General features: G+C 36.0%; 2 protein-coding genes and 1 long non-coding RNA gene across 9 annotated transcripts; 2 read left to right on the top strand and 1 right to left on the bottom strand.

The window, feature by feature from the left end:
* Nucleotides 1–55: 55 nt before the first annotated feature.
* LOC124301333 (liprin-alpha-1) lies at nt 56–27,592 on the bottom strand. Of its 7 annotated transcripts, none has more exons than XM_046756233.1 (22): nt 26,677–27,592; nt 11,344–11,445; nt 10,981–11,145; nt 10,790–10,881; nt 10,540–10,635; nt 8,886–9,132; nt 7,041–7,328; nt 6,791–6,934; nt 5,509–5,668; nt 5,039–5,400; nt 4,707–4,949; nt 4,459–4,641; nt 4,225–4,317; nt 3,889–4,049; nt 3,692–3,739; nt 2,505–2,688; nt 2,275–2,420; nt 1,969–2,181; nt 1,638–1,901; nt 1,394–1,550; nt 539–655; nt 56–461 (listed from the first exon to the last, which is right to left on the bottom strand). In XM_046756233.1, the coding sequence occupies exons 1-22, from the start codon at nt 26,923–26,925 to the stop codon at nt 372–374; spliced, it is 3,804 nt and encodes a 1,267-aa protein (XP_046612189.1). In that variant the 5' UTR covers nt 26,926–27,592; the 3' UTR covers nt 56–371. The 7 variants fall into 7 exon arrangements, with proteins under 7 accessions (XP_046612189.1, XP_046612190.1, XP_046612187.1 ...); XM_046756234.1 differs by having other exon boundaries at nt 2,505–2,685; nt 26,677–27,591; XM_046756231.1 differs by having other exon boundaries at nt 2,505–2,757; nt 8,886–9,116; nt 10,807–10,881; nt 26,677–27,587.
* LOC124301339 (uncharacterized) lies at nt 12,764–15,272 on the top strand. Its single transcript, XR_006907456.1, has 3 exons — nt 12,764–12,931; nt 13,834–13,990; nt 15,046–15,272. It is a non-coding gene; the product is annotated as an uncharacterized LOC124301339 (long non-coding RNA).
* Nucleotides 17,010–19,136, top strand: LOC124301338 (uncharacterized). Its single transcript, XM_046756252.1, has 2 exons — nt 17,010–17,141; nt 18,024–19,136. The coding sequence occupies exon 2, from the start codon at nt 18,024–18,026 to the stop codon at nt 18,819–18,821; it is 798 nt and encodes a 265-aa protein (XP_046612208.1). The 5' UTR covers nt 17,010–17,141; the 3' UTR covers nt 18,822–19,136.
* Nucleotides 27,593–27,846: the final 254 nt, after the last annotated feature.

Below are 27,846 nucleotides of genomic sequence, written 5' to 3'. Positions count from 1 at the left end.
ATTATTCATATTAGTCTGTCCTGTTTTTTTCTTAGTTAAAAATAATTCACCAAAATTTAACTCCGTTGAAATTGAAATTAGGAGGGAAAAAATATGAAGAAAAAATAATAATAGCAATAAAGAAAAAAATTAAATTGATCTACGTCCTCTCATTTAAAAATTATATATAACAGCATGTTAAGTGTATGCAGCATAGCTAAAGGAGTGATATTTAAAGCTCATACAACTTGGGTGACGCGAAACACGCGCAGCAGCGCACATTCGAACACAGATATACACGTGCGCAAACGTCGCGCACAGATATTAGCTGGGGTTTTAGACTAGACATGGTGAGGGTGAAGATGAGACAGCCTCGAGTTTGAAGGGCTCGATCAAGATTTAAGACTATTTGATTCGTCCGGTCGCCTGTCGGTTCCTACCGCCAACAAATTTCCGAACTCTCTTTCGAGTAGCTGCCTAGCCTGGAAGGAAAAAAAATTATACGTCGAGAGCAGGGAATTTACAAGGAAGCGAAATGAAGGAAAGGAAGAAACCTTACCTGGGTATTTTGGGTAGGAATTTGTAGGGCGAGAGCGAGACTATTTGCGTCAAAACTTTCGTCCAACGCTATCAACGCACCGTGTACACCCGATTCCAGAAGATTATCACCGTATTCCTAGATAAATAAATTTCAGCGTGTACAGGAAAGATGGAAGAGACGACTTCGATATAACGAAAGACTTGTACTATTTTTACGAACCGAGTGCGCAAAATTCATTTGGCGTACCCAAATGAGTGCCGAAAATAGCAGATGCCCGCACTAGTGTGGCATTTGAACCAAAATATATTTGGTTGTATTGTAATTTAATAGGTGATGGCGCTTGCTGCATTCACATAAGTCAGATATTACTTATCCACACGCGTGACACACGTGTTTTTTTCCAACGCCTATGAAGGGAAATTTGATTTGAGAAGCCATGAACGTACTGCTGGCAGTGTGTAAAATTTCGGTTAGGTAATTACTTGATGGCACAATGCGTGAAATCGGGTTATTCAAAAGTGCACATGCGCCAAAACAGCCATGGTGCGGAAAATCGGGCATTTCAGTAGTCCGCATGCGCCAATATCTTTTACCGCACTGTTCGTAAATTGGAAACTTTATGCATGTTGCTTATATTTTTAAAATCGAACTTTCCAAGCAGATATTGTAAAAAAATTCTTACCTTCTCCTCGAAAAGTGTCAGGGACGTTTTGAACTTTTAAAACAGTTCGAAACTTACGGATTATTTGGAAAAACCACCAGTGCGGGAATATAATATTTTGCGCATTCAATTGGGAACGCAAAATCGAATTTCGCGCAATCAGTTAGGATAAATACTTAGCGCAGTAGTTGCGCAATCTGCTATTTACTCACTTTTAAACCTATAGATTGTATGAATCTTATAACGCGATCGTTACTCCAAACCAGAACGTCGACGTTTGCTGTCTCAGCGATTCTGCGTCGCTCCTCCCACTGCTGCCGATCGTAATTCAACCTCTTCAGACAGGATATACCGTACTGTAAACTCGTTCTAGAAGACACGTTGTCGGTATGAATTTATGTTTGACGGCGAAAGAGAGTGCATGAATTAAAATAGGTAAAAGGACACATAGAATACCTGTGAAAGCTATCGACCATCCTCAACTGCCCTCTGAGATCCTTTTTGGTCAAGTGATCGAGCATTCTTGCGTCTACAAGGCACTCCATAAAGGTGGATCGGTATTGAGGGAGTCCCAGACTGGGAAGCCAGACGTTGCCTATCCATTCATGGTTCATGTCACCGAAGGCCAGGGTGGTGCGCGAAGTTTTTGGTGCAGAGGGGCTGGTGAGGGAGACCATTTCTTGTATGGCTAGTCTGAGCTTCAAGCGGTGTAAGGGATTGCTGTGAACATTGACATAGCTCAGTGATCGCCTGACGGCAGATCGATGCTACGGTTTTTTATATGTACCTTATTCCTATCTCTCGCTGTATTTCGGTATCGCTCAGAGCGCTCATTATCGCTCCGCTTTTAACATTCGCCCGACATGCGGCGACATACCAAGCAGGCATTCCTACCCACAATTCGAGCCAAACTACTATTGTTGGTCCATTCCACAGAGCGAAAGGAGTTCCCGCTTTCATGGCACCGGCCAATAGTTCGTGTCGAGAAGAGTCTAATATACTGTTGAGAAATTAATCGATATATTGTGACACCGCTGGGAAAAGCTAAGCAGAATTACACGGTAAATTGATTGATGGAAAGAACTAAACGAACCTTTTCTTTTTCCTACGATCGAAGTCACCTTTACCACCCAATGTTCCAGCCAGCGAAATGTTGTCTCCATAATCAGGATCAGCTGGTGTGCTTGCACCACCCATTCCCGGAACATCCCCTGGCATGGTGGTGTCCTTTCCTTTGACCTGTAAAATAATTTTTTTTATAGAAACAGCAACAGTCGTTGTTTATTAATCCAAGTATCTACACTTTGTTCAAGAAATCTTCACCTTTTCCTTTTTACTAAAGAATCTTCCAAGACTGCTCTTGATGCCCTTTTTCTTTTGCGCTGCGGCGACGGCGGCGGCCGTTGCCGGACTCATATTGGCCTGCATGTGAAGATGCGAGCTGGAAAGTTGACCGATCGGAAGTCCGACACCGCTTAGATTGTTTTTGTGCAAACTGTCCTGGCTGCTGTGGCGTGAGGACAATGGAGAAGGGGGAGTCCCAGAATTGAGTGCGCTGTTGTTATGTTGTCCATGCCTGCTTGCATGGAGCGCTAATCTAGTCTCTAATTTTCTACTCTAGGATATCTTACTATGCGGAGCTACTTGCTCTTATCTCTTTTTTTCGTATAGGTAAATATGAACATACTTAAATGATTGTATATGTACATATGAGTGGTAATAATGTGTGTGTCGGTGTACGTATTTATATTTGATCATGCAAGACTAGGGAACTTACAGAAAACTTGTGCGATCGTTGAATATACTACTGTACCAGTGAGCGATAGCGGTATACTCGAAAAAAATAAATAAATAAATAACAAAATCAAACTTGTAGAAGAAGCTTTACTGTTTCAAATTTATGTAAAGTACTCCGAAGTTCGTTTAGTAATGATACCAACAATTGAAAAACAAAAACAAAATAAAAAAATAAAAAATTACAGAAATGGAAAGAAAACAAACAAAATGAAAGAAGAGAACAAACAATATTGTTATAAAAATAATACCTACTCGAAATTACACGTAAGACAGAAAAACCTGTAAACATTGCTGTCTGATTAACTGAGATTAAAGAGTAAAAGAAGAAAAAAAGAAATATTAATTTAAAATAATAAAGCAACCTTTTTCTTCTCGGAGTAATAGACATGTGTAATTCCTTTCTTTCCATAAGTTCCCTTGTTTGTTTCAGATTTCGATGCTTGTCATGAATGGGGCAGGTTTGTCGAAGTAACTTTTCGTTCGAATTATTATTTATTATTTTATCCGACAACTGATATACTCTCTGATCTCCCGCTCCGCTTCTTTTCTCCGACGAATTTTTTATTACTCTCAGCTCGTTACTTTGACTTTGATTTGACGAAATCGAGCTCGAGTCGCTGTCATCCCTTTCATGTTGGCATACCTCGTTTAGATACGTTGTGCACAACGGTACGTTATACGAAATGCATGCAGTATTATAAGTTTTATTTAACCTGTGCACGGAGTAACCGCTACTGGGGAATCCACTTTGCCCTGTGCGTCTGACAGCATGAACATTGAACAACAAGTGTAAAAATTCATAGTCTTTTCCAAAGACGTTAAAAATAAAAAAGGGTTACCGATTGTTTCAGTTATTTTTACATCACTACGCCGACCACTCCTGTATGTAACTTTAATCATTGTCGCATACCTTCGTAGCTCTTCTTGACTGTGCGCCAGTGCCTGTGCGACTCGTTCCAATCGCAACGACCTGGCAGTGAGTGGAGATGCAGCGCCGCTTCCTCCGCTCCCTCCTCCACCGGTGCTGTCTCTTTCACTGACCGAATGTAATTCCTCTCCAGACAACTGCAGCTGCCACAGGCAGAAAGCATTATACCATTTTCGTTAGACTATTAACGAAATATAATCAACAGTGACTCGATTAGCTTCCGGAGTTTGTGCAAGCAGTCGCGAAATCATACTTGATAGAACAAATTTTACAATTCAACTACACGCTAAAGCAAAGAATGATTATTTAACAACAAACCTGGCTTGCCGGAAGGGACTCTGAAAGTTGGCCAGGACTGACGAGAGTTGCTGCGTACTGATGGAGGTGTGCTGGCGACATTGAAGCTGGTGCCTGTGTCAAAAATCGTTACATCAAAATGGGCAACATTTTTTCCATCTCCCCAATAGATCGATTTAAGAGAAATTCTCACAATTCCCAAGCGAATTTAACGAGATTCCTGCAACTTAACGACTGTCTATAATTAAAACTCACCGTGTGATATTTGTGAAGATAATCTCTGTTCGGACTGTGATGTGATTTTGGGGTCGAACGTCCGCTCAACGGTGGCGAAGCTCTCTCCAAACTTCGCCCTCGTGCAAGAAGGTTCATGTGTTCCAAACTTCCAACTCGAGACTCAAGTTCCTCGGCTCTAGCTTCCGTACTCTGTTTTTCCTCCTGAAATACGGCAAGTTCGGTATTGGATTTGAAAATTTGTGGCGCACAAATCGCGCTTATCTTACCTGTATCAATCTGATTTCATTATTTATAGCGTCTAATTGTTCTTGAAGCATCAACGCGAGAGTTTGAGCATCCGTATGACCCGTCGGACTGATAACATCAGCGGCTGAGCTAAAGATGCTTTCGTTATCTCCGTCCCCTTCAGCATCACTCGAAACATCAAAGGCCTGCTGTACATTGGCCAGCACGTGGGCTTGTTGTAATTTCTCCCATTCCTGTTCGGCTAACGTTCGCGCAACGTAACCCTATGAACAAAAACGAAAACCGTGTGATCATGACGTTGTTCCAATGGCCGGAAGGACCGATTTGGCCGTGTTTTGTCCCGGTATTCTACCTTTGTGGAATCGTCGTCCATCGGCGGTCGCTTCACTCCTCGTCTTGGTAACGAATGTGTATCGAAGCTGCTGTGACTAGCGCTTCGTGAAAAGCTACCGGGATCGACGACGTTCGGTGAGAGACTTCTGGTCAATGCGTCGGTCTGTTGAATGTTAAAGGCTATTTCTTGTTGGAGCATTTGACGTTTAACATTGTCAATTTCGAGCCTTGCTTTACCAAGCTCTTTGACAATCTCCGTCTTTTCATTCTGCAGTTCCTCGGCGATCTTTCTTGTTTTTTCAAGCTCTTGGGTGAGCGCATTTTTCTCCTCCAAAGCGTGCATTCTCTCCTTCAAATGAACTTGTAATCTCTCGTTAGATTCTGAAATTTGATAATTGATGTGTGAACAAAGGTTTAAACGACAAATAAACAAGGAATCAAACGCTCCAGGCAGTATTAGAGGATTTAGTTAACGCTGGCAATCTTTACCAGATAACAGCTTGTCGACCGTTGTACTCAATCGAGTATTATGCTCCTCGTTCATTTTTAGCCGTTGATTTAATCTCATTACTTCTGCATTCTTTTCCTCTAGCTGCGCTTCTAGCCTTTGAATTCTGTCCTCCGCGCTACCGTGTCTCTCTTGAGCCTGCTTATAACATTATAAGAATATTGTATTTAACTAGTTCGTTTATCGAATAGTTTGTGAAATTTTTTTTAAGTAATCGCAACAACGATTCCATCATACATATGTGCCCTGGTAAAAATCTGTCACATACATATTTGTAAATGATACGATTATAAAAAAAAGTTCAATGCTTTGCAATCGTTACAACGTCGTCTTGTTTCTTTTCATTATCTCATCGAATTTCAATATTAGTTGTTTTCATGAAAAATTTCAAGTAATCAATAAAGACAAAAGGAGATTTTTGATTTTAGTTAAATGAAGAAAAAGAGATTACGAGCAGTGAATAACGACGTTGAATCGTATTTACCTACATTATGTAAAATGATATTCATTCACCAGTGTAAAGCAACAAGTAGAACGGTCACAGAGCTTAGTTTAATTAAGAAAGTTGCAAAAAAGAGTTTCATGTATTCAAAGATTAATAGTAATCTACTGAAAACATTTTTAACTAGTGAACGAGTCTCTCTACACTGATGAATGATAATGCTTGATTCTTTCTATTAGTAACTAGTGGTAAAAGTACAGAAAATAACATCAATTAAAAATAATATGTGTCATGCGATTGATGGTGATAGACATAAGCGTGCGATAATAAACGAGCGTGAAATAAGAAGGAATAAAAAACACGATTTCCCATACCTAGTGTGTCAAGGTATATCGAGGACCAGGTAGCGCTCTCACATCTCCACACTGCGACCATACCCTGTCGTACGATATTAACGCAGTATTTGAATAAACTCTACCTGGACTTGAGCTACCTGGTAATCTGTTAACCTTGCAAATTCCATATTTAAGTATCGAATTCTAAACAGCCTACGATCTATCTATCGTATAAATCTATGTCTAGATATGTATAATAAAATTGATGTGATTGAAATAATAAAGACGATAAATAAAAGACGTAGCGACAAGTAATAATAATGTAACTAATTTTAAGCAGACTGTAATATATACATGTAAATATAAAGAAATAAGAGAGTGATAACAGAATAAACAACAGTAGATGAAAAAGTAAGAGTGTAGAAACGTAGATAGGCTAGCGAGCGAGCAGACGTAGCAGTGTGGTGATATGATTCGCCTGCGTACCTGGTTGGGCCTCCTCACCTGGGTCAGAGCCTCCATCCTCTGCTTCAGCTGCTCTTCCATTTCTGGCAGTTTCGAATACTGGGCAAGTTTTTGTTCAGCTAATTCAAGCTTCTCTTGTATGGCAGCTATTTTTTCTTCTTGTAGCTAATTGAGACAAGATCATACGGATAAATACGCGATTATTAGGATAAGTTTGCAATAGCGAGAAAAAAAAACAAATTAAATTCCGATTGAAATGTAACGATTATACCTTAAGCTGAGCTTCTTTGTGCTGAAGCTCTTGCTCCAATTTTTCGTTAAGATCGTGAAGACTAGTCGACTCTCTTTGAGCGTTAAGATATCTCTTTTCCAGCGTTGTTATCCTCTCCTCCTGGTCCTCCTTCTGCGCCACATTTTCCCTGAGATCTCTCTGCAGCTTGACGTTACTCTCCTGTGATTTCAAAAGGTCTTTTTGCGCCTTAGATAACGTTTCTTCGAGTTCGGCTACTCGCCCGCTCATTTCTGCTACCCGACGCTGCCATGTACTTAATTCGTTGCTCTGAAATAAACCGTACAATAAGAGTCGTATGAATATTATCAATTGTTAATCAAAACTGGACGGCAATAATAATGTAGAGGGTTTGATAACGGATATACGTAACATGTTATATTTATTGGAAGAGTTGGTTTGTAAGTGTTGTTCGTACATGTTCAATATTTATTAGGAAAATCGTTTACACCATATCCGCGCTAAGTCATGCGTAATCATACAAATAATATCCGATTCACTAATTATCATTCCACATTTGACAGCGCATGCAGTATATAATTAGTAATTTCATTAATTTCTCAAAATCTCGCTCACGCAAAGAGAAATAGAGAGAGAAAGAGAGAGAGAGAGGGAGATTCAGATTGATCGAGCGAATGAATGAGGCAGCGATGAATAACTAGTTACCCAATTCAAAAATTTTACGTTCTTCAATCCGTTCTACAAGCCTATGAAAAAATAATGCTATCAACAAATTCACAAATGATCTATCTATACCAACATACATATACGTAGGCAAAGATTGACGTTCATCAAATGCTTTGCATATATCGCCTACATTATTTAAAAGAAAGGGGAAAAAACATTTGTTAGACAAAAAAAAGAACAAAACCGGAAAAATAAATAAATTAACGAAAATGAGAAACAACAACATACAATTACAGCTCTGACTTACGGTGAAGATGATGTTTTAATATGGATTTACACTTTTACACTAATGCCCTACCTTTGTACGATGTTCGAGCGTGTGAGACACGTGTCAAAACACGTTTAGCATATAACACGTGTAAACAATATTCGCAAAGACAGAGAGTACATGGTGGACCGTTTCATAGTTTAGATAATCAATGTAATATACTATAAATTCCTACAGTTTTGACAAAGGATTATTTATTTAGTCAATCAAATTCAAAGCTTAATCACATTTCTTTGTTTAATCAATTATTTCATACCGTTTTTCTGATCCGGGACACGTTCAATGTGGATACAGATAACTTTTTGGACAAGGTTGTTTTGTTCTTTTTTTCTTTTACTCTCTCGAGTCTGTGCGTGATGTATAAATAGAAAAAGTCTGCCGATAGAGTGGCCAATCCAGAATTAGAATCCCAAGGAACGTTAGAAAGATTTACGTACATACATCCTATTGACCCAGCCAGAAATTTATCTTTGAATGATTATAGAGAGTAAACGTCGTCTACTTCCTCTCTTCATTCATCTTATGTCATACGTTAATATAAGTTTGACTGCGTCGGTTCATCGACCGTTATAAACCCTTATGAGTACAGGGTGTATAAAAGAATGAAATTAAAAGAAACGTATTTTTTTCGTATTCCTTTTCGATAAACCGCGATGTGTGACGAGCGATACCGAATGTATACCGATGTCTAAACGAGGAAGACAGAAGCATAGTAACTAAATAAGATTTGGTTAAAAAATGTACGGTGAGTAATCTAAACGTAAGATGATTATCGCAACAATGGAGAGTTGTTAGAGGTCGTAATTATTATTATTATTTTCAAGTTTAGTGATCTGACCGTCGGTCAAAGTTTTTCTTATTATTTTGCATACCTGCTTATCAACGGTAGCCTGCAAGTCAATTACTCTTACAGCAGAGTCTTGCTCGGTGGGATCGAGGCTGCCGTTGCTTAGCCTGGTTGACCCAGAGTTGGAGATACTTTGGTTTTGTAGTTGCTGCTGCTGTTGTTGTTGTTGTTGTTGTTGTTGTTGTTGTTGTTGTTGTTGTTGTTGTTGTTGTTGTTGTTGCTGTTGTTGATGGTTCCCTTGTTGGTCTGCATGATTCTGCCCGATCACAACACTACATTCAGAATGCCTCGCTTTGCTCGCATTTTTGCACATCATCATCATCATAATACAATATCGTCATCGTCATCATCATCATCATCCAGTATTCTCTACGCTCTACGACTATATCGTACGTCGACTAATAAGACAACCGTATTTTTTCTTTTTTATACTACACAACGTGGGGCGTATAAATCTTATATCTGTATAGGAGTGTTTGCGATGCATTTATTACAGTGATATGTGAAAAGAAATCAAAACGGATAAGAAAATAAAAATGATTTCATTTATTACTCGTACGCACATTCAAAGTCTGAGAAGATCCGTTTCGTTTGATATCCATGTGATTGAAAAATACGCGAAAACTACAGAGTAACAACCTAATTTTTACTACACTGATATTAATTCTTTGCCTACGAAAAAGGATACTTTCCTAATTCGAATTTTATCAATGCGATAACGTATTTATGCAATTCGATAAAATTATTCAACTGTTTATAGTGAAAATTTATACGTGTAATGATAATGTACAAATAACTTTGGACAAATACGAAACGACACCGATATTATTATATAATATAATGTATGTAAACAGATGCGAGTACAATAAGAAAAAAGATATTATAATATTCTCTCTTACATATCCGAGCAAAAATTATTTTCTCCACGTTTTTTATTGTTTTTGATTTGTTTAATGATAGAAAACAAACAAGTGAGAAAAAGTGAAGTTGTAGAGACAGAGGACAGAGAGAGAGAGAGCAAAGTAATAAAATACCATTCAGTCACAGCTAATAATTACAATCAGCCCTGCATTGTTTGCACAAAAAAGACTCAAACAGAGAATTCAAATAATCAGCAACGCCACGTGTACGTGTAATAATCATATACCTATATTCGTATCAACGGTATAGGAAAAAAAAAAAAAAAAACTCAATTCAAGCTGTTACGTACGTATAAGCAATTTCAAAAACAGTAGTCGACAATACGCAATAGATAATAATTTCATACGGATCGAAAATACATAATGATAATAACAACAACAACAACAACAACAACAACAACAACAAGTATAATAATAGTTATAATTTAAAGACTAGCATGCGAAAAATAACGAAATGAACATATCGACATGATTTTCATGTATTTTAAATGCAATGTTCTATGTATCAATATACATAGACATACTTTGTATATATACACACACACACACGCATGTACGTGTATTTATGTAAGCTACTGCGCATTCATGATATCACGTGTATCTTATCGATGGTGTGTGTGTAAGGTGAATCGATAGTTACACCGTAACATAAGTATGAGTATAATGTATATGGAAATGTTTATGTAAGTTATGTTACGTTATGAGTATATTCGAATATTCGTTACCGACGCGACGTTACTATCGAACATGTCGGCTTACCTTGTTTTGCTGCTGACTATCGTCAGTCTGACCATTTTCCTTAGGTCTATCGTCAATCGACTTGGGCTGATGTCCGCTGATTTTATACTGCTGAAGCTGCGGGAGTAAGAGAATTGGTATAATTTTTTTTTTTTTTGTCATCAGTTAAGAAATGGCTAAAGAATTGACTGTTTCCCCAATCATATTCGCATGCATCCTGAACAATGTAGGATTAAATATAGGTAAAGACTATGAAACGACAACGAGTTACACTTTTGTCAACTTCACCTCTTCTTTGGTATGGGCTAAGTCTTCCTCAAGCGTAGTATTTCTTTCTAGGGCGACTCGCAATCGTTCTCGCACCTGAAATTATGGTCGTTGTAAATGTTGATAACACGATTATGGAATGCTCGATGGGTAATACACTTGCGGGTCGATAAGCGCCTATAAGTAGATTCTTACCTTTTCGTCGAGGGCTTTGTGATGCTCGAACAGGCTTTTCAACGCCTTCAGTACTTCCACCTCTGACGATACTCCTGACTGTGCCGCGGCCTGTCTTTTCACCACCGTCATCCTCAGGGAACGTTCGTGCCTCGATACTAGGCATTCTAGATGTTCTAACAAGAGCTGAAGGCGGAGGAAGAAAGAAAGAAAAAACAATCAGTTTTCATTCGTTACAGAGTATTCGATGCTTGTATCTTTAGCACTTCAGCGTTTATGGTAAGATAATGAAATCGTTAGCTTAATTTCAATTTAAATTCAATGAAGATGTTAGATGAAAGAAAATCAAACGGCATAAAATGTTATAAATTTTTATCCTCGTACCCTGGTGTTGTTCCTTTCAGCTTTTAATTCGGATATTTCCTCCTCCCTTTCGAGAAGACTCTCCCTTGCCGCTGTCAATTCTTTCGTTAACTGAGAGAATTCCTGAAACATAGACAAAGAAAAAGATGATAATTTAGGATTCAGAATCTAATATATTACTATTTCTTCTATACAATATCTAGCTGTATTTATATACCGATTATAAGAGGAAAAAAATACATTCTACTCGTCACAACAAAATAAAAACATGACATGATTATTTTTTATATTCTAGTTTATAAGAATATTTTCGCAAGTAGATTTCCCCTCGAACGTAATAAGTAATGTATGACAAGCAGTTTCTGTTTATATATATATACACAAACTAATATACAACAAGTGGTTAGGAAATTAAAAAATTTCCATACTTTGATACAAATATACACTTTCAAGTGTATCATAGCTCGCACGAATTTTCGTGCAAAAATCGATTTATCATCATTGCTAATATTAAAATCATCAATAATTATATTACTATATTTTTTTTTTTTTTTTGGGTATTCATCGAGAATTATTTTTTTACACACGTAAATAAATAAGTAAATATATATATAAATATATCCTGTAACTTGGTGAGTCGATAAATGTATGAAAATTGAAAGAACCGTAAAAGAGAAAAAAGAATGTCATAAAACGCAAAGATCTAAATCGTACATCTTTCAAGTGCAATTTCTGTCATACATCTGTAGAAGGAAATGAAAAAAAAAACATGCACATAATCTATTTTTATTATATAGACACGATAGATGAACCAAATGCGAGTTTGTTGCTCTGTCAGTCAGTAAGGTGCTGAGTATTGATCAAGCGAAAGAGAAGGAGAGATATTCAAGGTTCAAAGTCGCAAACATTTAGTATATATTATAGTATAGAAAAAAAAAAAAAAGGAAATCGAAGTCACACAAGAAAAACTATCAATACAAAATAATAATAACAATAAGAATACTAATAATAATAACATTATCACGAGAGAATTGTTGCAATTGTATTCGATGCTGCTATTCTTCGTTTTTCTGATTAGAAAGAGAGAAAAAAGTAAAGAAAATTCTATTTGGCAAAGTTGAGAGGGGCTAATATTCTTGCATACACTCGGCGGCGTGTGAATAACGCGAAAAAAAAAGGTAGAAGAGGGTGAAAATACAGGGTTGCTATCGCGAGGTAAAGGGTGCGGTGTGCGTAAAGAAAAACGCGATTAATGAGGTGCAGAAAATGATTAAAAGCAAAAAAAAAAAAAAAAAAAAATTAAACAAGAAAAAATCCTCAAAGACAGTTGCATTTTTTTCTCAATTTTTTGCAGAAACGCATGTCGTAGAAAAAAATGTATATATATATACATATATATATCGGTTATAATCTTATCGTATATTATCGCAGACGACGCATCACCTCGATTAAAATATGATGAAGAGCACAAGAGCAGCGTTTTTTCGTGCCATTTTCATTGTCTGGAGGTAAATTCGGGTTCGAACCGGTTATTATAAAATTATTGCCGTTCGATTTGCGGAGAAGAAGCTGCTTGAGATGATCGATCGGTTCAGCTATTTTATCGATGGTAAAATTATTATTATCATTAACGGATGTGGTGCACATTGCTGAAAATAATCCGCTGGCGGATCCCGAGGTTCTATAAGTATAATGAAAAGTTTCATCGAGTGTTGTTTTTTCATCCGTCGAAATGTTGCTGTGAAAATCGGCGGTAGGAACAGATTCATCAGCTGCCACGGACATTTCCTTGATGATCTCTTTTTTAAAAATATTTTTTATCGTTTCAAAAAAAGCCGTTGAGATTTAAAACGTTCAAGAGAAAAAAAAAAAAAAAATATGCGTACACTTGTTATATACATTAATCTCACACTGATGAATATCCTGCATTTTTCAAAATTCATTCATTTCACTAAACTCGTTTATAATAATATAGATTCGAAATTCAGAGACTTCATTGAACGTTGATTCGTAAAATTCATTCGCTGATAAATCTGAGTAATCGTTTTCATCGGAATCATTTTCAAGTTCATTTCGTTTTAAACTATACAATATTAATTTTCACTTCATTTATAAAGATTACTTCCTTTATTATGTTCCAGTGTGAAGCGAAGTGTACTTGTATTTTTATCGTACAAGCTTCTTTATTTATTTTGCTTTTATCGCATTCTTTGACAAATTTTACTAGTCGGCGTTACACCGTAGAAATAAATAAATAAATAAATAAATAAAAAGAAGAAGAAGAGGAGAACTTTATACCCCGTGTTTGAGAAGCAGTTTCCGTTTCCGTCTGCACGTTTATTCCAAGATATAAAGTGATACGTGCCACGAGCCCGCGAGTACTATTTTTATACATCGCTCTCTTTACATCCCTTCCATATTTTTTATTTTCATTATTTATTACTTACGCACGCGCTATACGTACTTCATGCGTATACCTATATATATGTACGTTTTATGTATATATTATAGACACGAGTGCAGACCGTTACATGAGAGATGGCAATGAAGGGTAAAATAAAAAGAGAGTGCAGAGATACTCCGAGAGATATTCTGCGATGGTAGAATAAATTTTATAAATTATCTGACGTATGGGATGTGAAAATTTGTCATTTATACATTATTACAGGTATATATATATTAGACTAATTTTTTTTTTTAAGTTTTATATATACACAAGAAAGAAAAAGTTACAAATAATAGGGCACCCTAGTATATATGTATATATCTCTGTAAACATTGTTTTACATCCCGATAAAATGGTTCTATCTATATAAATAACGTTATGCAGAAGAGATATTCATATTTACATGAAAATAATAACCGCATACGTCACGCGATGTATGTACTATGTACATAAATAAAATGGGAAATACACGTATAATACAAATAATAGGTACTAAAGACAGACAAATGTATCGATTTTACGGTAAAACATAAAGTAAAGTATTTATTACGTATCTATAATACGATTCGAAGTAGCGTTTTTAAAATAAAAGGTTTAAAAAATTGGATTCGACTATGATAAAAACAAAAAAAAAAAAATAAACGAAATTCTGTAAGTTGTTGAAAAATACAGAGAAGTAACGAAAGCTCCTGATGTTTGAAAATTTTGCTCTCATTGACGTATCGCTGGTTGCCGATATTAGGGCGTCGCAAAAATGTGAGAAACGATGTTGAAGATGATGAAAAGAGTAAAAAAAACAAGAAAGAACTCGACAGAATAAGATAAAAATCAATCGATTCGTGAAATCGTTACACTAATTGTTATACACGTATCAATTATTTATTTATAACACAAGACACGGCAAAACTTCTTTTTTTTCTAAATTTATTCACTACGCATTAGGTACAGATATAATAATTCCTATTGGTGAGAAAGAAATCAAAAAAAATGACCCGAGAAAAACAGATAGAAAGAAATAGAACAAAGTTAAAAGATTATACATAAGATAAGAAATAGATTGAAAGCGACTTTTTATTTACAGATTTAATTTATTCTGCAGTTTCTTTTCTCTCCTTTTTTTTATATATATTTTTATCATTTTGTCATATTATATATATATACTTTAACGCAGCGATATTTATATTATTAATTAATAATAACATTGCAAATCTGTGAGAAGAAGAATTTTATCCTCAAAACTTAGGGTTTCACCCCATAAAAATTAATATATTTTGCAGGTAAACGAAACGCGGCAAAAAAAATGTCTGCATCACAATCCGCTGCGAAAAACAAACACAACACACAGAATAATTTGAATCATCATTTTTATCGTTTAAAATATAATTAGGAATATCGCAAAAATGAGATGAAAATCGCCACGTGAGTTTAGTTAATAATTGTTCTAACAAAGTGAGGAAATTGCTGTACATTAAAAATTTCAAATCATCCGCTCATTCTCTCTCTCTCTCTCAAAAAAAAAAAAAGAAAGAATAACGAAAAAGAAATTTCGCGCATTTCGTTGCATAAATAAAATCTACGCAACGTTGAATATAATATTGAAAAATGGAAAAAAATTACATTTGACTACTTATTTTATTTTCTTTTAAACCGTCATTTTACACGTTCATTCGCATAACTGATAAATGTGACACAAGTAATTTTACTCTTTAATCATTTATTGTACACAATTTTATAACTGAAACTACGACGGACTGTTAGCTCGACGAACTCAAATACCGGACTGACGTATACGTAAACTCTACCCTCGACTATATGACATACGTACAACGCGTAAATATATACCTGTACAGTAAAATGTAAGGGGTGCAGGTGGAGGGATAGAAAAAAAAAAAAATTTAAATAATAATAATAATAAAAAGAAAGAGAAAAAACACACCCCTTCTTTCCATCCCTCGTACTGCATGTGCGTGACGTATACCGTGTACATATATATATGGTCAAGGGCTCTGATCATATACGGAAGAAAAAAGATGGAATCTGTAGCAATAGTGGCTACACTGGATTTGAAAAGTATTTTAGACTCTAAATTTTGGTAGAAAAGTTGTTTTAGAGTATTGCTGGTATTTTAAAATGTGATTTTTTATTAGATTTTGGAAATTTTCATCGATTCGTAGTTTGGATTTTTTGTTTTTCTTTCCCACCCGGTCTTCTTGTCGAAATGGAAAGATTAAAGAAGAAAAAAGAAATATTTTAAATAAATAAATCAAACATATTACGAATGTATAACGGATGAAAAATACGCGTTGTTTTAAATAGTATGCATGTATTATATAACAAAGACATGCGTACGAAAGACGATAAGGATATTTATACCGCGTTTATTATTGCGTGCGTTAATTTGTTGATAAATAGATAGAATGTATGAAAGGAGCGATTAAAAGCGGAATTGGAGCTTATTATATATAATCTCCAACGCACATGACATTGGCATTGTGAATAAATAATACACATTTATCTTTGTATTATAATAAATTGTGGGTTAAGAAAAATCTAAACTCTTTATACATAACATAGATAGATAATATTATACAATTACACGTAAGTATGTAAATAAACCTGCGAGAAATTATTGCATAAACGCGAATATATTTATTATTGTTTATACGTGTAATACGTTTATCAATCACCATGGGACGATATTCAATGAGGTAAACAAATTTATATAACTTTTATGTACGTTTATACAGTAAAGTTAATTAATAGATTCCCAGTGGCTAACTATTTTTTTGAAATCAAAACTGGAACAAGTTTTCTTTCCAAGCAAATCTTATACGCCCAATGACTAGCGACGTGAATGACGGGAAAAACAAACGATACGTTGATCATAGACACATAAAATTCATCATAGAAAGAAAGCTTGTTGCTTTTTATGACACACCGATGTCACGTTTCGAGAACTTCGCTGCCAACTAACTTCGTCAATCTCGTTCCACAACTGAATAAAGTTTATACGTCTACGATCGGCAAATGGTCGGGAAAAATTGACAGCATAAAGTTCTTACCAAGTTACAGGTCGTTTTCTGACAACGAGCGCTACTTGCACCGCGTTTCACGCTCTCTGCCGATAATGTCGAGACCCTGCTGAGGCTACCTGCCACTTTTATTACGACTCGAACATAGAATAGCTAAAGACGACCGGACGGTAAGGGTGGTTCTCTTTGATACCGACGTTGCGAAGCGCACAGCTGACGGAGAGAGAGAGAAAGAGAAAAAGAGAGATACGGTGTGTAAGGAGTTGACCCATTGCAGCCATATTGGCTCTGACCGAAGGCGGTAACACGCTGCGAGGATTATACTTTCGAAGGGATTTACGGTACGTGTTTTGTACTTTAAGACTTTTCGAAAAAACACAAAAGCAAAGCTACGCTGCATGCCACACTTAATATTCATATTTTGTGTATTATTGGTGATCCAAACGTAGTATAAAAGTATTTTGATCTGTTATTGTTTAATATCACTCTCATTTGCGAGGAATTTTTAAAAAATGTTGTGCCTGTTCTCTCTTCAATCTTCTACTTACTTTCGACTTTATTCATATTTATATTTGCATCGAATTACGTCGAAAATTTTTTACAACTAATAACGTCGAAATGAAATTTACAACTTGTTTTTCTCTTGCTTATTATTATTATTTCTCAGGCGTGCATGACCTAAACTTGTTGAATGTAACACAGATCTGAACATCGTGCAAGAGAAGATACTTTCAAAATGGCCAAACGAAATTCGCACGGCGCGGGAGATTTAAAAAGTTTATAGCGAAATTAATTATTTCGATGATTGATTTCGAATTTGTATACGTACAAATTTATTGAAGTTAAACTTTTGATACACAAAACAGGAAAACATCCGTTTTTTTTTTTGTTACCAGAATCTATGCACCATTTTATTTCTGAAATTATTAATTTTGAATGAAATCTTGCAGATCGCGTAGACAATTAGCTATCATAAATATATACATATATTTATTGTAACGTGTGTTTGAAAACTGTTTCGTGTTCTGTTTCTTTCATTCTCTTTTTTATACTTTATACACAGAAGCTAGGATGACATGAACAGAAAAAACGAAATGAAAAATAAAAGAAAATAAAAAAAACCTGAAAACATGAAGATCACTTTAAAGCTGAAACTTATCACTGATATTGTACAACATGCAATAAAAGTGCAGTAATAATTAATTTCTTATTTCGTACCACAGATGGAGAATAATAAAAACCGCTCTATATTCCCGTGCGCATTATCGTCTGAATACGAGATAGAATTATCGGACAAATCACGTCGTGACGAGATAGTCGATATGCTGATAGAGAATTTCCTGCACGACGAGACGCTTGTAAAAAGTATGCGAGATATGTACGGTGTGAAAAAGCACGAGGGTGATAAATCGTCTCTAGAGGTTAGAACAACGGACTGTGAAGAAGAAGAAGAAAAAGAAGAAGAAGAATGGTCGAAGGTCGATAAGGACGAGCGAATTTTGATGGAAACCGTCGTCGACGCGGGAACTGTTTTAACGGCGGTTCACAAGCCGACGAACCGAATATCCGGGGCGATAGTCGTCCTGGTTCACGATCGAAATCTTGTAGGAAAAAATTCCGACGATCGTTACGACGGCAAACTGCGATCCAGGACGATAAGTGAGTTCGCCAATCTCATGGGGATCATCGACAAATCCTTGGATCTCTTCGCCGCGCATCCGGAATGCCGGATTTGGGCCGAATTCGAACTCGTTGGAATTCGGCGTGCCGATCGGCGCCGCGGTCTTGGTTTCGATCTTTGCGCAGCCGCCCTTAACCACGTGATTAAAACGATGCCGGAAGTCGATCTAGTCGCGGGGAAATACACGTCCAACTACAGCAAAATCATCGCAAGGAAAATCGGCAAAATAAACGTCGCCGATTTTGACGTGACGCGGCTCGCCGATCGAGAGGGTCATCCAGTTTTTCAGGACACAAAACCGCATAATGTAGTTTCCCTAATGACAATTAAATTGCGGTAAATTTGCTATATTTTTTCTTTTTTTTTTTTTTTAACGATTTTTTATAACGATTTTTTATTCCAATCTCATATTTTCGTTCTGACGCGTCGAGTTTGTTTCGATCTTTATCAATATTATTCTCTCTTATTTCGTTTTTCGATTTTGAGAAATTTTTCAAAACGCCGCATTACGACATGTACAGATCATAAGATAGAGAATTATAACGAATTATAAGAGAAGACACAACGGATTGTCTAGCAACGATTGTAATCTATGGATTTACATAAATGTGAATCTTTCTATTTCTTGAAATTTTATATATATATATATACATATAATTATATTTATATAATTTAATATATATATATAAGAATATGGAATGAACGGTTACATAAGTTTCTACACATAGTATCGCGTTAGACGTATATAATCAACGAGATAAGATTAAAAAAACTATAAGGCCTCTTAGAAATTGAAAGAAACATAATGCTTAAATGTATAAAATTTATATCACTCAAGATTGGATTGTTATTATTATCATTATTATTTTATGAATTGATAATGAAAAATTAACTCATCGTACGTTTATAAAACCCTAACAATAAGTCATTTTTCTGCAATTTGTAATTTGTTTTTTTTTTTTTTTTTTACGATAATACGTAATCAGAAAGTATAAAAAATTCAACAGTTATAGCTGAAGCGTTGGAAAAAAAGAAAAAATACGAAAAGAAAAAATTACAACGAGATTTAAAATTATCCATAATATAATTATACGAAGTTTCAAAAATAATAATCTCGTCTCTCTTAATTACTTGCATGCATGTATGAAAATACAACAAACGGTATAATTTATCGAAAATTTTCTCCATACATCAATTAAGAAAAAAATAATGAATAAAATGAAAATTAAAGAAATAAAACAAATTATTACGATAATTACAACACAAGTTGTAAATTGATGATAAAAAATTGATAGAAATTTTTTTTTTTTTAAACGAAGGAAGATAAGACACGATTTTTAAATGTTGCTACTGCAGTATTTTTAGATTGTGTATAAATAAAATTACATTGTATATATTATTGAAACCAGCATAAGTAGAAATAATGATGAGAGAGTAAAAAAAAAAAAATCGGAGAGTAATCGGAAAACCGATTAATCGAACATCCGTTCCAGTGTAGAGTAAAATGAGAGAAGATTGAAGTTTCAGCAAGCGAGTAGTACGACAATAACAATAACAAAATCAACAATAACAACGAGAGTAATTTATAGAACAATTCGTCTATCTCCTATTCTTCTCTATCCTTCGCGTCGTCCGCATTTCCATGTTATCTACAGCATACGTATTATACAGGAAAACGGAAGAAGGAGGAGGGTGAAGAGCGCGAAGGGTGGTGGTTTCATTCATGCGCCGACCGGAAGTTAGTATTGATCGGTAAACCGGGCGCATTTCGTATCTCTGCGCGTATGATGTCGTAGGTACCAAGTGGGTGAGCGAAGAGAGTGCATTGCACTCATTGTCGGAAGAATGCAACGCGCAGCTTTAAATGTATTTCGTCAGATGCAATCTGTCTCTGTGCATGTACGTCGATACGATGTGTGTGGGATGTTGGCGAGGTGGACAACAAAAGTCCGGGGCTTTTTTTTCTTTCTTTTTTTCTTTTGGAATAAATCCTGGTCACCAAATTTTAAAACCATTTTTGATTTTTTTTTTTCCCTGTAAGATCCGGGTAAAATTGGGTTTGACTTGTTACACGTTTGTGACGCGTTAATCATTGCATTTTTGTTCGGTGTCATTGAACGTGGAATTGTAGTGAGATAATCCATTTTGTCATTTTGTTAACTGTTTCATTGATGTTATTATTTTCCTTTTTTTTTTTTTTGTTTTCTTTGTGGTGCATAAAAATCAAAATCACACTATAAACAATTTTTCGCTTCTGCTAAAGTGCGCTGCCTGTTACAAAAATTTTCGTCTTGAGACGTACGATGTAATACGAACGAGTCGACAAACGTGTTTATTACTTTAACATGTAATAGTTACTGTAATATATTACTTTACGGTCAATCGTTGATTTTGACATTTTCTCGATATTTAATAAACACGGAATATAGTTTAAAAAAAATATACGCTTTTTAAACCCAGTAGGTTTAATTGTGTCAGGGGAAATTGGGCCCACCCTGGATATAAGTCGAGTTACAAGTGGGATATATGCGTAAAGAAAGGAAGAAAGAAATAACGAAGGAAAGAAACAACGTGAATAATGGAAAGAGTGCACAACACTGCATCTCACATTCAGCGTGATGAATGATTGTGCAACATGCGTAGACGAAATGGAAGAGTAAATAAAATAAAATAAAGAAAAAATAAATAAAAGAAACTTGTAACCAGCTTGAATTGCATTCTAAATTAGAACGTCGATGATTAGTATTATATTATAATTTGGTTTATATTATACAGAAGCCTGTTTATCATATTATGCAGTCCTTTCTCTCTTTCTCTCTCGTTTTCTCTTTCATTGTTACACAAATCCCGCTAATTGTCCGTGCATTTTTTCAATTTTTTTTTTGTCTTTTTCCAAAGAAATAGACCACACAACAACTTTACAATGCGCATGTTTAGCGTACGTATATTATGTGCAAATACACAACGCAGTATGTATTTAGCAAGTGTTTAATAATATGCGTATATATGTACACACTTTCGAACGTGAATGATAATTGAACGAACGGGGTTCGTCTAACCGAGGGTCCGTATTTTAGGGTCGTTAATATCCAACGTACACTTGCCATCCACCCCTGGAATCGATAAATGATCACGATAATCAAAGTATGTCAATTATTTCAGATTTTTGATCTGATTGGAAAGGGTGCTGAAATCCGTTTGAAATCGAAAAAAAAGTAAAAAAAAAAAAACGAAGTTCCTTTTTCAAGTAAAAAAGAAGCTAACTGTCGTTGAACTCATTTTGTTTGGTACAGAAAATTATAGGAAATAAATTAAGAATGACTAGGAATAAGGAAAAAAAAAAAAAATGTAAATCATTTCGGCAGAATAACTTCATGGTGTTGTTATCACATTAAAACATTATACAGACTATATTTGTTTCGCATGAAATGTCCATCTATGGTATAAACGTTTCAACACATATTTATTACACCTCATTGATAAGTTCGAAAATAATCGCGGCAAAAATGAAATAAATAATGCAATGCCATGGATTTCGAAATGCTTATCATTTGCAAAACTGCTTTCGATACCCTTTCCAAAGTTGGCAAGTATATATTTGAAATTGACGAGACCACCCTACGAGTCTGTGTGATATAAATTTCTTCTCCTTACTTTTCTCTCGGTTTTTTTTTTCACTTTTCTTCGTTTTGTTATTAAAATTTACAACAATATGGAAAAGATGTGGAAAATTTTTTATTCCGCAAAAACATGACGAAACCGTGAATTTGGAAAAGCAGCGAAAGGTCGTTAAAAAAAAGGGTACCGGCAAGAAGAATGTACAACTTTCGAAGTTAAAAAAATACAACGGGATAAAAAAAAAAAAAATTGTTTAAATCCGTTCCTCAACCTCAAATCGAACGATCCGTATATATACATAATATGATGTAACATATATTACACAATATATATATTCACATAATACATGTATGTACATATGTATGAAAAAGATTATTTTCCTAGCATGGTCTATTTGCTGCGCAAGCTTAAATGATAATCGCTTCACTGTGTGTATAAATAAACTCCGCGCCTCTTCCTTCCTTCCCCCTCTCTTTTTCCTATCATTTCCATTATCATTGTTATTATTATTATTGATTGTTGTTATTGTTATTGTCATTATCATTATTATTACTATAATCATCGTTGCGATTATTATACGTACACGCAAGTGATTGTCGATTTCGTTTTGTTTTCTTCTATTTTTGTATTTTTAAAATTTTTTAACCACATCACGATGACATTTCCGCGATAAACTTTTAATGCCGAAATAATCACGCTGCACTATGATCGTCGTAAGTAAACCTAACGTTGAATAACTTATAAATTTTCAACGTTACTCGTTAATCGTGCATGTATAATATGCGTATGTATATACATACACATTTATGGAATGGTAAATACGTACATATGAGCAGAAACATTTTTCAACTTTACTGTAAAATAAATGATTCGGTAAGTGATATGGTAATAATAAAAACAATAATAATAATAATAATAATAATGAAAGTGTATCGAACGGATCGAACTAAATATATATACCCATATAAAACATGTAACAACGTTTATTTTTGGTTAAATGATGCGTTGCATGTTATACGTGGATATATGCGGTTACGTATAACGTATATATATATATATATAGGAAGAGATAATTGCGTGTGACTTTCGACTAACTATACTCATGTATATATATGTATACACTTATATGTATGTAGTTAGTTGTGGCGTAGGTCTGTGCAATTAAGGCATTTGAAAAAAAAAAAAAAAGTAACAATTACGTATGCACAGGATACGATGCGATGAGATACGTGAGTGAGGTAGATATAATACGCGAGCCTTAAATAATATATCACATATCATCTTGACAGCAGCAGCAGCAGCAGCTACAAAGTTCGACGAAGCGTGTGCGCGTGTTTGAAATACCGATCGATAGATCGAACGATTCATCGATCGCATTGCAAAATCCTCTCACGCCGATCGGATATCAGCGAGAAAGAAACTTGACGAAGGAACCGAGCGAAAATCGTCATCGATATAATAAACATAATAACAACAATAACAACAACAATAATAATGCTATCGATATGAATATTCAGTATACACGCGGTATTTAGAGAGATAATTGAAAAATTCGATAAGAAATAAAATAATATGCGTGCTTTTGTGTATTATCGTGTTAATGAAAAGAAGATTTAAAAAGTTGATTTCGGAAATACGTTTTTTCAATGTTATCATTAGACTTTTCGATTTCGCAGTTTTACGCGAATATCACAGCTACATTGTAAACGCGGGTAAAGAATTGTACATTTTTTTTTATCGTCTTCTTATGTTCCGGAATACCGTATTGAAAGATTGCGCAGACAAGGAGAAGAGGGAAAAAAATAATTAGAAATTTTGCAATTTTACCCGCTGCCGTTGAAAACATTATTTAATAATACGGAAAATTTTTAAAGATGTAAAATAATTCAAAAGGAATAGAAAACAAGGAGAAAAAAAAAAAGGAAAATAAATAAAAATTTGGTCGTGTATAATTAATAATTGTGACGAGATGAATTTTTCTCCTTATAATCGATTTTCGGGATGTAAAGAAAATTATACGATATGTGTAATATAACAGAGAAATAAAAATGAAAAAATAGAAACAGAAAGCCATATTTCTCGTTAATACCAAAGCTATAAGCGAATCGTGGCGGGTATCGTTTCGTAATTTGACCTTAATCGTTTGATATATATAAGTGTGTTATATCATGTACATATTATAAACGTAGGTACACACACACACATAAATACACGTTCAGTTAGCTAATGTTTACTTCGCGTGGACAAACTGTATACATATAGATATATGTATATTACACGAAGGTTATAGAAGAAATCAACCGACAGACTAAACACGTGTAGTTTAAAACCTGCGCGATGCCGGGAAAAATTGCATCCCTTCTTCTCTATTCTGGCTGTTGCTTTTCGTTACGTTACCGTTACTGCTTCCTTTTTTTCAGTTTTTCAAAGACATTGCAACCATAATTAAGGGAAAGTTAACGAACCCGACTAAATTGACAATCTATGCAGATAAATGAATTATAATAACGCATGAGAATCGGAAAGTTTTTTTTTTTTGTTTAAAGCAGCATTCCTTGCGCTAGTTGTGAAAGGATAAAAAGAACGAGGCTGAAGTTAGTAACGTTAGTAATGTATGGAAATGTTGAGAAAAAAAAAGACTATTTTGGATCTTTGGAATACCTGAAGAAGAATTTGACTTTACAAAATCTGAGTTCTTTGATTCTGTATCAACGGTTTACTAAATTTCAAGTAATTTTAAAATTGTAAAATGACTACTGTTTCCAAATATCCAGCATTGCAATAATGTTACAAACTTCAGGCTGATCAAATCGAGGGGCGACTCTGGGTCATAACGGGAATAAAAAGTAAAACCGTGCAACGAGACATCATCGCGAATTCCCGAGTTTTTATCATCATCGACGGACGGCTTGAGAGTTTATTTGTGATTTATTTTATACGTTTTATTTGATAAAAATGTTTGCGCACATGTTCGCTGCATGATTAATCAAGAGGGGAAGAATATTGCAAAAAGAAAACGACAATCGACCGTTAAATGATTATAGTTTCTGTTTATACGTAGTGATAGTAACGGGGTGAAATGATGATTGGTAAAAATCCATCTCGAGTTTTGGGAACAATAAATCTAATAGGAAAAATTATTAATTTTCTAAATAGACATAAGTTTGAATATATTAAGGAATTGTGTAATATCGAGAGACAAAAATCATCTCGAAAGAATATCACAACAGGCTCATAAAATTTTTTTATCGTCTGTGTATAATTCAACTTCAAATGTATTTACGACAATTTCAAATATATGATTTCTGTCTTATGTTCTCCTGTTTTTAGTGATTACGAGCGATTTCACGAGGTTGAAGTTTAGTAACGTTATTATCGTAACGAAACATTGGGGAAAACATTGCAATTTTTTCATTTTACACCATTTATAAGGGACCAAGATTTCAAAAAACGAGTGTGTTCTGTTTCATTACGGTTTACTGAATTTCAGAAAATTGCAAAATCGCGACGTAACGTTTTTCTTTCCTCAGCACGAATCGTTACGATAACGTTGCCAACTTCAATTTGACGCGATTTCTGCTTTAGCCTGTGATTTTACGTTGATTTTCAACTCGTCAACTGATCTTGATCGATTTATAACATTACTCCTCTGATTTCTGCAATGATTTTCTGTGATTGTTTAACAATTCCCCGTTGTTCTACCTTACACAACGTATAAATCACTGAACATCACCAAGACGTTGTAAAATCATTCAGCAGAAATCGGTAGTAAAATTGTAAACACGAATTAGAAACCGTTTGTCGTAGTACAGAAATCAAGGAAAACCACATAACAAGAAAGAAATCATAGTGGAAACAAATGACTCGAGATTGACGTTAAGCAAGCGGAAATCACCAAATCCGTTCGTTCGAAATCGAGATCAAAGAGTCTGATCCCGCGAATCTACGAAGCCATCGATAAAAATTGACGTCGAAAGAAGAAGAAAGAAAATCAGATAAGCCTGAGGAAACGAAACTGTGTCGCATGTCAATGAAAAAATTTCGGGCATAAAATACACAGATCATTGAAGTTGGTACTCTGATTAATCGGGAGTGAAAAACAAGAGAAGTCCAGCGCAGTTCGCTGCCAGCTTCAGGGTGATCTCGCTCGGTAGTTCGCCGCTCGTGATCGTTAAAAATTTAGGGAGATCTGACAGGATCGGAACAACAACAACAACAACAACAAAATCAGCAGCAGTAATTCATCGAAAGTCGGAAAATGGCGCGAGGGTGTCCCGCCGGCGGGCGGCAATCAATAAGCCTCGAAATATCTCGCATTTCGAGGTCGCCACCGGCGCGGTAGCGAGAGGGAGGCGAGGAAAAGGCGGAAAAAAGAAAAGGGGGATATATAAAAAAAAAAAAAAGAGAGAGAGAGATAGAGAAGCTGTTTGAGGGAGGGGGGCAAAGACCCGGGCACTAGGCTGCGGACTCGAGAAGAGAAGAGAAGAGGGCGAATATCGCTGGGTCTTCTCGCGGCGAGTTTCTCGACTTCCCGGGATCGATCGATCGGCGCTAATTCGCCCCGGACCTTTTCTCACCTGGGGAATGTTCGCGTTTATCTGTCGGTTGAGGGCGTCGCGCTCCTTCTCAACCTCCTGGAGACGAGCCTCGGCCTCCTGGAGTCGCTCTTGGCTCTCCCTGAGCGAGTCCATCAGCTTGTCGCGCTCGTCGAGCATCGACACCATCAGCTGTTCGAAGTTCGCATCCTCGCCCGAGAACTGGGAACTCCGCTGACTGATGCTGTCTTCCGATATCGTCGGCATCACGTCGCACATCATGTTCCACATTTTTTAGTCAACACGGACACGCACACAGTCGCACACACACAGACACCACCCACGGTACACACTTAACACCCACTGTCACGATCTAACCCCTTTCCGAAGTATCCGCCCTTCGCCCAAAAACCGCACATACACGCCCCCGTTTTTCGCCTGCCGAGGGTGGATATCCTCCGACGTTTTATCCCGCAGGACCGACTGCGAGCGTCCGTCTCTCTCTTTCTTTCTCTCTCTATGAATCCCGATCTCTTTATTACTCTCTGGTTCTCCCTCTCCCTCTCTCGCTCTCTCTCGTTTACAGTGTTCGTGTGTAATCACTCGATAACCAGGATACGAAATACTCCCCCCCGTATTATTATTGAAATGATGTATTAGCTCGACGCGGTGCCCGCGCCCCACGCCGACAACCGCTTGCAGCCGAACGCCGAAACCCACGTATCAATGCACCGGCATCTTAGCGACATTATAACTCGGACGAATAAACTAGACTCTCTTGACACACCTACAAATTCCTACCACCCAATGGCCTACACTACTCCATTTTCGACACCCGCGGCCATCTTGCCGTATGACGTCACACGTCAGATTTCACTCGCCCGGGAGCACAAGGCTCGTAGATGCGTCGTCGGACTGTCGCGCCACGAGTGGCTGCTTTTCGAACTACTTATCGACTTGGCTACCTCAGCGCTGTTTGTACGCGGCCAACTTCACTTCACTCGGTTAAATCAGGCTGTATTCAAAAATTATTCAAAATTTGATGATACGTTGATTTGTAGATATCGAATATGTGAGTATTTAAAACACACGCAGCATATTCGTTTTTTCGCGAGTAACTTCGGAAGATAGATTATGCAGGAATGACGGATATTGGGAATCTCTGCACGCAACGACGACGGTTTTCGGTAGAAAAAAATGACCGCGAGTTGG

This window comes from Neodiprion virginianus, chromosome 3 (genome assembly GCF_021901495.1).
Source record: "Neodiprion virginianus isolate iyNeoVirg1 chromosome 3, iyNeoVirg1.1, whole genome shotgun sequence".
In the NCBI taxonomy this organism is placed as follows: Eukaryota; Metazoa; Arthropoda; class Insecta; order Hymenoptera; family Diprionidae; genus Neodiprion; species Neodiprion virginianus.
This window is presented reverse-complemented; position numbering and strand designations above follow the sequence as displayed.

Excerpts from the sequence above, each read along its gene's own strand:
- LOC124301338 (XM_046756252.1), top strand. The coding sequence starts at position 18,024 with ATGGAGAATAATAAAAACCGCTCTATATTCCCGTGCGCATTATCGTCT.
- LOC124301333 (XM_046756231.1), bottom strand. The coding sequence starts at position 26,925 with ATGTGGAACATGATGTGCGACGTGATGCCGACGATATCGGAAGACAGC. Across the intron at positions 4,642-4,706 it reads ATGAAATCAGATTGATACAG|GAGGAAAAACAGAGTACGGA; the intron begins GTAAGATAAGCG and ends GCCGTATTTCAG. Across the intron at positions 2,421-2,504 it reads TCTTTAGTAAAAAGGAAAAG|GTCAAAGGAAAGGACACCAC; the intron begins GTGAAGATTTCT and ends ATTATTTTACAG.